Genomic DNA, 13021 nt, shown 5'->3' with positions numbered 1-13021 from the left:
TGCTTAATAATGTACTAGACAAATTGAAAACTTATGCAAATGGTGTTTTTAAAATAAAACACCTCGTTATTGAGAAGAAAATTGCAGTTTTGTTTGTTTCTATTAACTTTTAAAAATTTTGTCACTATAGTGAACAATACAGTAAACATTTATCGCCTTCTTTAACAAAGAGCTTCGATTCTTTTGTTCTATTTCAACCTGGTTTCCGACTGAATACGGAAAGAACTCACACTTTTCGGTTTCGGTCAAAATGTAAATCTGTAATCAACAGTATTGAATCAATTCATTTACCAATAAATTAGTTGAAATTGAAGATTGTTGTTTGCATTTCACGCAATGGAGGGGTGAGGGGTAAACAATTCCGTTCGGATAGCGGGTTCATTGATTTGGAGTGTATGTGTTCACAATTTCGGTATGCAAGTTATCTTATGCTGTTCCTTGTAAAGATAAATATTTACATAATTGTACCATCGATGTGTCCCTGATTGCTCTCTTAAAACTGGTCTAATGCTTAGTTCACAAATAAGTAAGTTTCTGTTTATCAAATTACTACCATTGATCGGGATTAATTGTATTGTCGTACTATTGATGTGTCGGACAAATGAAGTGTCGGACCAGTGGGGTGTCGGACCAATAGGGTGTTGGACTAGTGGGGTGTCTGACTAACGGGGTGTCGGAGCCCCAGACCCGATGTTCCGACACCCCGTTTGTCCGACACCCCATTAGTCCGACACCCCCTTGGTCCGACACCCCACTAGTCCGACACCCTATTAGTCCAACACACCAATAGTCCGACAATACAATAAATCCCGACCAATAGTAGTACGCTGATACACAGAAACTTACTAATATGTGAACCTATTGTTAGACCAGTGAGCAATCAGGGTCACATCGATAGTACTATTATGCAAATGTTTATCTTTACGAGGAACTACATGAGACTTGCATACCGAAACTGAACACACACTTTCCACATCAATTAACTTATCAATTAATCCGCTATCCGAACGGAATTTCTCACCTTACAGCCCTCCCTTGCGGGAGATGCAAACAACAATCTTCACCTTCAACTCATTTTTTTGATTCAATATTGTTGATTAAAGATATACATTCATTGGTTAGATTAACCAAAACCGAAAACTGTGAGTTGTTTCTGTATTTTTTTGATTGTTTTGTTCTTTCTGTATTTATTTGATTAGTCCTATTACATAAATATATTTTATTAGAAATAAAAATGAACACAAATTCAGGAATTTTGCGACTTAGATCAAGGAGTAACCCTAGAGTATCTATATTAAAGGCAACAAAAAAATCGACCTGTAAGTAAACAAGAAAAAAGAGCAATACAAATATTCAAGTAAAACAATCCCTATACATTTTGTTTTGGGGCCAGATGAAACACGACTCCGGTGCGGTTGTTTCTCGCTGCATTGAAGACCTATAAGTGGCCTTCGGCTGTTGTCTGTTCTTTGGTCGGATTGTTGTCTCTTTGACACATTCCCCATTACCATACTCAATTTGACTATCAAAAATAAAAAGGTTTTAAAAACAAAAACTCACACTCACAACCTGAAATGTAACTAGGTGATCTGGAAGGATAAAAACAACACTACAAAGAAAGTCTCACCAGAAGATCGGTATATTCTTACTTGTTACCGGTATTCGAATGTGCAATAGGAGTTTCACGGAACCAAGAAAAAAATAACCACGTACATGTATATTATTTCAAAAAAGCATCTAGCTAGGCAAAGTATCAAAATATCAACAAAATAAATGCAGGTTCAAATATTGGAAGTGATGTAATGGCAGTTCTGTATTTGTTTGTATACGCCCGTCAAAATGTCGACTGGACGTATTATGGTATACAAATGTCCGTCTGCCCTTCTGTCTGTCCGACTTAAACATTTCGCACCGTAACTTGAGAACGACTCATCCAAATTTCATGAATCTTAACAGACATATAATATTAATAGACATGTAGTTGTTTCTTATGATGGTCAAACGATCTGCATACTTTTTGATAAAAATAAGATTAAAAAATTGAGTAACCGGTGTAAATTAGGGGGGTGTTTTTTTCACATGCCGCCGCATCTCAAAAGCCATTTGTAATTTTTGCTTAAAACTTTACACACTTCTAAGTTATATTAATCTAAAAATCTGTATCATTTTTGGTTTGGATTCAATTAATTTTTTTTAGAGATATTGAGTTTTTTCTAAATTAAAAACACATGTCGCACCGTATCCCAAAAACAATTTCTGATTATTGCTTATAACTTTACACACTTCTCAGTTATATAAATGTAAAGATCTGTATACTTTTTGATGATGATTCGACTTTTTATTTAAAAGTCATGATTGAGTATTTAAAAAAAAAGGGGGATGGGTTCTCACATGTCGCGCCGTATCTCAAAAGCGATGTATGATTATTGCTTTAAACTTTACACACTTCTAAGTTAGATTAATCTACAGATCTATATAATTTTTGGTTTTGATTCAAATTTTTACTTAGAGATATTGAGTTTTTTTTAACATAAAAAATGGGGGCAGGGGGATTCACATGTCGTGCCGTATCTCAAAAACAATTTATGATAATTGTTTATATCTTTATACACTTCTTAGTAATATTAATGTTAAGATATGTAAACTTTTTGGTGATGATTCAAAATTTTATTTTAGAGTTATTGATTTTTTTTGTAAAAATAGGGGGGTTCTCACATGTCGCGCCATATGTCAGAAACTATCATTTATGATAATTTTACAAGACAACGTAATTAAAACGTTTAGCTGACTTTACAGAGTTATCTCCCTGTAGTGTTAGGTACCACCTTAAACAAGTATTGCTGTGCAAATATCTACATGTACATACACTGACGTCATCAATTGCAAAACGGAGTTCTTTATAGCTTCATATACGGTATACCGGGTTGTTTTTGCGGGGTGTAAATTTTCGAGGATAGAATAAAATCTCCAAATTAAATTCCGCAAGTGTATATGCAAAGGTATTGAAAAGTGGTACGACAGTGACACGACAGAAACACGCGCATTCCATGACATGAAATTCTGAAAAATAGCCCCAAACAACTCACGATTGTCGTACGACTGTCGCACGACCGACTTGCGGCTTACCTACGACAGTACAGTTACAATTCTTTTTTCTCTGTCGTGGACATGTCGTAGCTGATGTGAACACTCGGGATATTTTTTTGACATTTTGCACGACAGTTCCACGGCAACTATTTTATAGATCTTCCACGACAAAACACCTTTTAGGAATTTGTAAGTCAACTGCGATTATTGATTCCCTGAAATGGAACTTGTTTCCACTAAAATTGTGTGATGACGTTGTTTTAATCGCGTAGATATATATAAAACAATAGATGTGATATGATTGCCAATGAAACAACTCTCCAAAAGAGACCAAAATGACACAGAAATGTACAACTATAGGTCACTGTACGGCCTTCAACAATGAGCAAAGCCCATTCCGCAAAGACAGCAATAAAAGGCCCCAAAATGAAAATGTAAAAAAAAATCAAACGAGAAAACTAACGGTCTTATCTATTAAAAAAATGAATGAAAAATAAATATGAAACACATAAACAAACGACAACCACTGAACCACGGCGCGACATACATAATGTTGCAGGATTTAACATGTTAGCGAGATCCCAACCCTTACCTAACCTGGGACAGTGGTATAACAGTACAACATAAGAACAAATTATACGAATCAGTTAAAAATGGCTTAACTCATCAGATGGACAAAAATACAAGTGGACGTTGTCGGGTACTTGTACATCCCAACAACAATAATATACACTAGGAACAGATCTGTAAGCAAGTTTTTGAGTGTTTGAATTTTATATATCTTTAATGTACGAATGCAGTTCGCAATTATTATGTTTTCGTCCGTTCAGTATTTCAAGCATTTGCATAGTTATATATAATGTCATAATCTGATTAAAGTGTCGGACTAACGAGGTGTCGGAATATCGGGGCAACCCCTTTTAAAGCACTACTAGTTTCTGGCTATGAGATCAACCCTAGTCTTTGGTGGGGTTCGTGTTGTTTATTCTTTAGTTTTCTATGTTGCGTCAGATATACTATTGTTTGTCTGTTTGTCCTTTTCATTTTTAGCCATGGCGTTGTCAGTTTATTTTCGATTTATGAGATTGACTGTCCCTCTGGTATCTTTCGTCCCTCTTTTAATGCTTACTGGGCTATACTAACATGACTAAGGCAGTAGAATTTTATGCATAATGCCATTTTCTGTCTACTCATAAAAAATCTTTCCCCTTTATAAAATTACACATGTGACGGGATTGCTTCCATTAGAAAACCTTAGTACTTAGATACTTAGTCAGCCGTAAGCAGTTGAGCTAAGGAAGTACTTCTTTAGCTCAGTCGGTTAGCGGGCTGCCTTCAGTGTAACACAGAGGTCCCGGGTTCGAGTGCCGGTGGAGACAAGCAATTTTGTAATGAAATTCGTGCTCTCCGGTTACACATAAATACTTGATAAAATGAATAATGCACGCATTTGTTTTGTATCGAATTCCCATCGTCACCGTTATTGTAGTTCGCCTGACATAGGAGGAACTTACAGATTATTTAGGTAGGGGATCTGAAAATATAACGTTGGTTTCTTTCCCTCCACCTATATTATCCCTTTAAAGAAAAGTAAGTAAACATATTAGTAAACAGGTAAATGAGAAGACAATGATTTATTTTACAATTTTACAAACTGGAGTGAATAATACATGGGTAGACTTGATGATGTTTATAACGTTAAAGACAAACAAGATAGTACTCACTCGTTCAGACTTATATTGCTATTTTGAGACAGCAAATGATCGTAAACAACAAGTTCAACTGTTGTGTTATGACAGAGAGAAACATATATTATGTATTTTCATTTAACTGGTTATGATTGCAAAATTATAAAACCAACAGTTTATTTACTGTACAATATGAATATAATTAAATAAGATGTATGAAATTGTTTCATTATAATACGTTATTCTGATTGACTAACTGCACATCACGTTCAATAGACCACTTTCGAGTTCATCCGTCACCGGAAAAAACTCGTCAATTATACTCGCCTTTATCACCGTCATTTGTGCGTTTAGGGGCGTCGTCACTTCCCTTCTAATGTTGAGCGAGTGGTTGGAAAACTATAATTCTATATTGTACGAACTATTCGGCAAATTGAATTCTCAAAATTGACAATCAAGACTGCTGTCATTAGGGAATTGTCAGTAAGTACCTACAGAGCAACCATTATTTCTAGTTTATCCTGCACAAAGACGATCACTAAGACGCTTGATGAACGTAAATAGTGCAGGGATACAGGCGACCCCCTCTATCTGGTAAATGACGTCATAAAGGCGTGCATAATTGACGAGTTTTTGCCGGTGACGGATGAACTCGAAAGTGGTCTATTCAATTCAATTCAAAGCTTTATTTATAGTCGGCATGTCACATAACAAATAAACATAAGCTCTCTGAGCTTTTATAACCGACAAATGCATACATTTACATAACAAACATACACAAAACAAATTTTAAAACATAAAAGACATAGAACATACATGTCATGCACATTTAGGCTGCACTTTTTAAATACTCTATTATACACATGCATAAGCATTAAAAGCAAACATAAAAACTAAAGCACAGCATTCACAAATTATAAAAAGCTAAGCAAACATTCACAAGAAGCAGCACTATTATATTTCAAGCTGTAACATAAAATAACTAAAACTAAGCACATGCATTGCAATGGCATATGAAACTGAATTGTTTGCAGGAACACAGAAAATAGTGTTTGCAGATGTTTGCTGCTAGCTGCAAACTTCCGGCAAACATTGCTGCAAGCTTGCGGCAAGTTTGCAGAAACATCAATGTTTGCCGTAAGATTGCCAGAAAGTTTAAAATAATGAAGAATGTTTGCCGCAAGATTGCAGAAAACTTTGACCATTCAATATGTTTGCCGCAAGATTGCAGAAAACTTTGACCATTCAATATGTTTGCCGCAAGATTGCAGAAAACTTTGACCATTCTATATGTTTGCCAGAACATTGCCGGAATTACACAATATTGACTGGGCATGCCTAGTTGGCACTTCCTGGATGCTAACAATTTGAAATTGTTGGTTGTGTTTGGAAATGCATATCACATATAAGAGATCAAGGAGGCATTTTGGTTCAATAATATGGGATAATCAGTATGTAATTGTGTAAGTACAAATGATTCATAGAACTGCATGTTTTAATATAATAATTAATGTTATCATCATACATAATTAAGAAAGCAACTATATATACATGTATGTGTGATTAAAAAACTTAAGCTATTATAAGTTTGAATTTGTTACTGATGTACTGCACCATCATGATCATGTTTATTAAGATTAAGTTAAATTCTGTAATGCAATTATACCTAGCTTTATACTCAATACATCTTGAGATTTTACCTTTTTCTGTTTTTAATACGGGTATATTATATATAATTATGTCATTTGAGAATGACTCCTGCCACTTTTTCAAAACTCAAATGCATGTATGTATTTCCTCACATCTCACGAGTTTGCAAGAATTCTTTCAATGGCTGTTTGTATAAAGACAGGAATTGACTTTTTAAAAATGTTGCTGTGTAATTTGAAAGAGATAAATTGAATGTGTCTACACACATGACATTGGTATATGTGTAGATCCTGCAAGTTTGCCGCAAGTTTGCAACAAACAATTGCCGCAAGCTTGCGGCAAATCTAATTTGCATAATTATGTTTGCCGCAAGCTTGCCGCAAACTTCATTTGCATGGTAAAATGGTTGCGGCAAGTTTGCAGCAAACGTTTGCTGCAAACTTGTGGCAAATGTTTGCCGCAGGGCCTATTTTTCGGTAAGGGATATGAGTTGCCATTCCATGAGTTTATTAGACTCTTGAATTGGGTAAAAGATGTTTCAGTTCTAAAGTGGTTTGGCAACTCATTCCATAGTTTGGCAGCAGAATATCAGAAAGATTTCAAGCCATACCTTGTTGTTCTTACATCAGGTATTTCAGCTAAATTTTGGTATCTGAAAGAATATTTTGTTTTTTTAATATTTATAAGGTCATGGAGGTACACTGGATTTTCATGATTGACTGTTCTAAAGACCTCTATTGCCACGGTTCTTAGGCGTCTTACTTTAAGTGATGGCATTTTTGATTTTAAAAGTAAGTATGTGCTATTGTGATCCTGGTAAATGAAGCGAAGTGCGAAGGCCTCGCTGCAGAAATGCCAGGACAATGAGCAGAAATTAAAGTTTGACATCATATGATAAAGGAGTGATATATTGTTAATTTTCCAAGTTTGTTTATTAATAAGTATTTGCCAAGTCTTTTTAGTACATTTAGTTGTCTGGATGCTTTTTTGCAGATGTTTGATATATGCGTGTTGAAATTTAGTTCAAAGTCAATGGTAATGCCTAATAGTTTGACCTCTTTTCACATTTTATTTTGTTACCTGCTAGATCAAATGTAATGTTTTTGCCCATTGTTTTTTTGCCAATTGCCAAAGCTTGAAATTTTTCAGGGTTTGTTATTCCTTTAGCATGTTTAGCAATTGAGGTTGCATTACACAATAAAACTTATCAGACATGCATGATGACACGAGGTCCCATAAAAAATTGCACAGGTTAATTATTAATAAAATAAGAACTTGATGTAAATCGTGTTTTCATGATCCTAACTAAAAAATGTAATTATAAGTACTAAATGCTTCTTTGTATAAACTTCATAGGGTTGTAAAAGCGTTGACCGTGCGCACATTTTTAGAATGAAGCGCGGAATGAAGCGCTTAGGCGTTTCATACAAAATGTACTTTGGTCAACACTTTTACACCCCAATAAAGTTACAAAATTACATGAAAAAGAAGCATTCAATTCTTAAATGTGACATGTGTGCCAATAAGAAAACTCTCCTTCCAAGTTAGGGCCTATTTGTAATGCATGAAAAGTTAACAATTATCATGGTTGAAATAGTTGAAATAATTATGACATCTGACCGGTAAGGATATTTTTTTTTTCTGGAACAGTCTCTTTATTATAATTTGAACTATTCGACTTATAGTACTAAAGTATAGCCTTCAATCGGCCTTTTCCACAATTTAAGCAAAAATCTATTTTTACGTTTCCGCATTTTTGTGCATTACTTTTCCGGAAAAAAAGGCCTTACATGTATATAGCTGACTAAGTGGTATGGGTTTTTTTTTTTATTGTTGAAGGTCGACCTGTGACCTATAGCTGTTAATTTCTGTGTGATTTGGTCTCTTGTGAAGAGTTATCTCTTTGATATCATACGCCATCTTTGTTTTTGGAAAGATTAGAACTTGTTCTAAATCTTTACTTAGGCACCAGCCTCCCTAACAACAGGACAGGTTAGCTACTGTTACTAAATGTATTCACACTGAAATATAGTTCCCTATGGTTCTGATGTATGTGCACATAATACACATATAAACTGAAAAAACTGGGTATATTATTGGAGCAGTTCATTCAAGAATGTATATCATTAAGGTGTGTTGATGTGCAGGCTTTTAAAAAAACATTTTGATTAGGTAACTGGGTATTGATTCAACTAGTATGATTGACAACTGTCATTATCACTAAACAATCAGAGACAAGGTGAACCTTTAATTACAATGCCCCACCTCCTAAACTGCCAATCAAATTGACCACATTTACCTATCAACCTCAGTCTTACATAATTATACAGACCACTCAGTATAATTCTTAATACACAAGTATTTGACCTCATAATTGAATACACAAATGTGTATATTAGATGTTTGATATTTATAAGGATGATAGATTTATTTATTGCCAATTACTTTTGATCTACATTTATTTTACATAAAGTGATTCTGTAAATTATATCTGAAAGATAAATGATTAATGGATTAACAAGATCTTAAAAAAATGAAATATGAATATAAATATGAATAAATAAAAGGTATACAAGTAAGGCCTATAATTTACATGATAAATTTCCAATAATCATCTGTAATTAATCAAATATTAAATTAGTACACTTTTATTATTAGGAATTGGCTTGAAACAGGTTAAAACTTTTAATTATAACAAACCATTGTTTATTAGTTTATTTCACATCAATCATGATGTCTATTTTTGTCATTTGAAATTTTATTAGAAGTGAATATATATTTTTGCAATCAAGAAAGAATCCACATTTTAATAAGATAAGTTTTTTAATTGGTTTACGTTGAAAAAGTACATTTTCAATGCCCTGTGTTGAAAAATACTTTAAACATGTTAAAAATTGATCAAAAGGCACTCTAAAACTTTTAATCTTCAATGCCCTATAACCTCTGTTTCAACTTACAAAATGCCCCATGACAACATTTTTCATTTTTTGTTGTTGACACTTTAAAGTTTTAAGCTGTTGGTCCAGATTTATGTCTTACAAGGATTTGCATTTTTTTGTGTTTTTGAAACATGTTCAGAACCGGCAACATAATTTCGATAAGATATAAACTGCAGTTTAAATAAAATTGTGCAAATTAAGAGACCCATATTATTTAATTTGAGCTCATTTTATCCTCATACTGGAAAAGCAAGTTTCCGTCTAAAGACCTGCTGTAAATGTAATTTTCAGCAATAGTGCTTTATAAATGTTCATTTTCCCCCACCATACCTTAATATGAAATAATTCAAACTACTCTTCTTATCTTTCCATGAGTGATTTCCATCACTTTGATTATATCAACCCTTACAAATAGTTTTTTTGTTTGAATTGTTTCACACTTTTCATGTCAGCCTTTTCTATATATATATAATATACTAGAACACACCCGTGATATCGCGGGTCTGTGACTGAATTAAAGTATATAACTATGCGCAAGCCTTATTTTAGTATTAGTATTGACATCTGATAAAGTCATGCCGATTATAAGATACACAGTTTTCTCTGCTTTCAAATCGTTCTGTTTGAACCCTTTGAACTGGAACTTATAAATTATTGGTACATTTGTAATATTAATTATTTGGAAAACAACAGGTCCTGGAATGGAGTATTTCTTAATCAACAGCATTCATGGCATTGTCCTATATTAGTTATAATAAAGCTGAATTCTTTGATTCGCTGTTTTACGTCATGCCCGCTAACAAATTGAAAACTGTACGCCTTATTTTTAGTCCAGATTTTTAGTATTCGTATTGTTATCTTAGAAAGACTTACTGATTAAAATACTACAATAGGTAACAATTTGACAATTAAGTAGTGTGACCCTGTGAAAATGAGTCTGACCCGTGTATATAGCATATTAATCATGAATACACCGTTTGGTGGTGCGCCTGTCATATGCGGAACGTAGGAAGCAGGACAAGTCGCCCCACACCTGATCGCCCCACTTAAACCCCACTGGCAAGTCGCCCCATACCTGATCGCCCCAGCGATCAGGTGTGGGGCGACTTGCCAGTGGGGCGACTTGTCATTGATTCGGAACGTACAGATAAGGTAATAGGTAACAGGTGAATATACTATTGGTATCGGTATCGGACTCGACCCGGAATTTCCTAATTATTCGCAATATTAATTACGCGGAAAGCAAAAGAGCCTGGAGTGGTGTAATTTTTAATCTACACCTGTGTACTATATTAGTTATATATTAAGTTGAATTCTTTGATTCGTCGTTTTTACGTGATGACGGCTGACAAATTGGACCTCGTAATTTTAGTATTATAGATATATATATGAGGGGGATAGGAGGGGTTCTGATCCCAAAATCCCGGGCTTAAAAACACGAAATCCAGAGGTCCAATCCCCTTCATATATAAACGACTTTACAGTACAACACAAAACACGCCCAAAGTTTACCTGTCTAACAGATGATGCATAGATTAAAAATAAAGATGCGGAAACGGAAATAAACTTTTACAAAATCAATGCGGAAAACAGTACTGCAAAAATGTGGAAAAGTGGAAATTTTTATGCAGAATTGTAGTGCCAAATTGCAGAAACGTAAAACGCCGCTTCAATCATGTGAACACTGAGCCTTGTAATTAATGTTGACATTTACATATGTTCATGTACCAGCATTCTTGTCCTTCATGTCCTATGAATAAAAAAGGTGTGAGGTATATAAATGGGGTAGTAAGCATAAATATATGCTTCTTTTACAAGATTCAGAATTAGAATTAGTCAAACCAAGAAGATGTGAGGTACATGTATACACCAATGGGACAGTACATCATATGGTTAATGTACAAAGAGGCTTCTTTTACATGTTGTATATATAGTAGAATTACATATTAAAACATACAGATGCATTATTTAAAAAGAAGGAATGTCAAAATAGATGTGCTATATATATATGATAAAAGTGTAAATTGCAGAAAGGTATCAAAATATGTCTTTATATTTGTTTGTTCCTTGCAGAGTTGTACAAGTCAAAGAACGGAGATAAACATTGACAATAAGATGTCAGAGGGAGAAGAGGATTTAGTCACAACCAATGGTACTCTACAGAGACACATAAACACACTGTCTGGTAAAACACTTCATAAATGTGATGTGTGTGCTAAAGAATTTTCTCGAGATAGTCACTTAAAGAGACACTTGAGAACACATACTGGCGATAAACCTCACAAGTGTGATGTTTGTTTTAGAAAATTTAGTCAAAGAAGTTACTTAAAAGGACACATGAGAATGCATACTGACGAGACACCTTATGAATGTGATGTTTGTTTTAGAAAATTTACACAAAGTAGTCACTTAAACAGACACGCGAGAACACATACTGGCGAAAAACCTCACAAGTGTGATGTTTGTTTTAGAAAATTTACTCAAAGAAGTTCCTTAAAAACACACATGAGAATGCATACTGGCGAAACACCTTATAAATGTGATGTTTGTGCTAGTGAATTTTCTCGAAGTGATGACTTAAAGAAACATGTGAGAACACATACAGGTGAAACACCTCATAAGTGTGATGTGTGTGGTAGAGATTTTGCTCGTGGTAGTAACTTAACGGCACACATGACTACACATACTGGAGATAAACCCTATGACTGTGATGTATGTGGTAAAGGGTTTAGTCAGTCTGGTAATTTAAAGAGACACATGAGAACACATACAGCTGATAAACTGTATAACTGTGATGTATGTGGTAAAGGGTTTAGACTGCTTGGTAATTTAAAGGCTCACATGAGAACACATGCAGGGGATAAACCTTATGCCTGTGGAGAATGTGGTAAAGGATTTAGTCGCCTTCGTTATTTACAATTTCACATGAGAACACATACAGGTGAGAAACCTTATGACTGTGATGTATGTGGTAAAAAGTTTAGTCACCCTAGTAATTTAAAGACCCATAGGAGAACACATACAGGTGATAAACCTTATGACTGTGATGTATGTGGTAAAGGGTTTAATGGCCTTCCATATTTGCAAATTCACATGAGAACACATACAGGTGAGAAACCTTATGACTGTGATGTATGTGGTAAAAAGTTTAGTCACCCTAGTAATTTAAAGACCCATAGGAGAACACACACAGGAGATAAACCTCATGACTGTAATGTATGTGGTAAAAGGTTTAGTGAGCAGGGTGATTTACAGACTCACATGAGAATACATGCAGGTGATATTAAAACCTGATGACTGTTGTTAATGTGGTAAAAGGTTTAGTCAAATTATTAGTATAAAAAGACACATGAAAAGTCATTCACATGTTTAACCTTATGACTGTATTGTATTAAAGTGGTAAAGTATTTTATCATCTTTGTGATTGAAAAAAAAGACATGTAAGAATACATACAGTGATAAACCGGATGCCTGTGATGTATGTGGTTTAAAGTTTATAGTTAGCATGGTAGTTTACAGACCCCATAACTCTGATGTATGTGGTCAAAAGTTTAGTTACAGTAGCATGGTAGTTTACAGATTCACATGAGAACACATACAGGTGACTGACAAACCCCATAACTGTGATGAATGTGGTAAAGCCTTTATTGAAAGTAG

At 34.4% G+C, this 13021-nt stretch overlaps 1 protein-coding gene across 1 annotated transcript; it reads left to right on the top strand.

The window, feature by feature from the left end:
* Positions 1-7112: 7112 nt before the first annotated feature.
* On the top strand, positions 7113-12774 carry LOC143051690 (uncharacterized). Its single transcript, XM_076224600.1, has 2 exons — positions 7113-7216; positions 11438-12774. The coding sequence occupies exons 1-2, from the start codon at positions 7196-7198 to the stop codon at positions 12656-12658; spliced, it is 1242 nt and encodes a 413-aa protein (XP_076080715.1). The 5' UTR covers positions 7113-7195; the 3' UTR covers positions 12659-12774.
* Positions 12775-13021: the final 247 nt, after the last annotated feature.

This window comes from Mytilus galloprovincialis, chromosome 11, assembly GCF_965363235.1.
Source record: "Mytilus galloprovincialis chromosome 11, xbMytGall1.hap1.1, whole genome shotgun sequence".
In the NCBI taxonomy this organism is placed as follows: Eukaryota; Metazoa; Mollusca; class Bivalvia; order Mytilida; family Mytilidae; genus Mytilus; species Mytilus galloprovincialis.
Note: the sequence above shows the minus strand (reverse complement) of the source record. Positions and strands in the feature narration are given on the sequence as shown.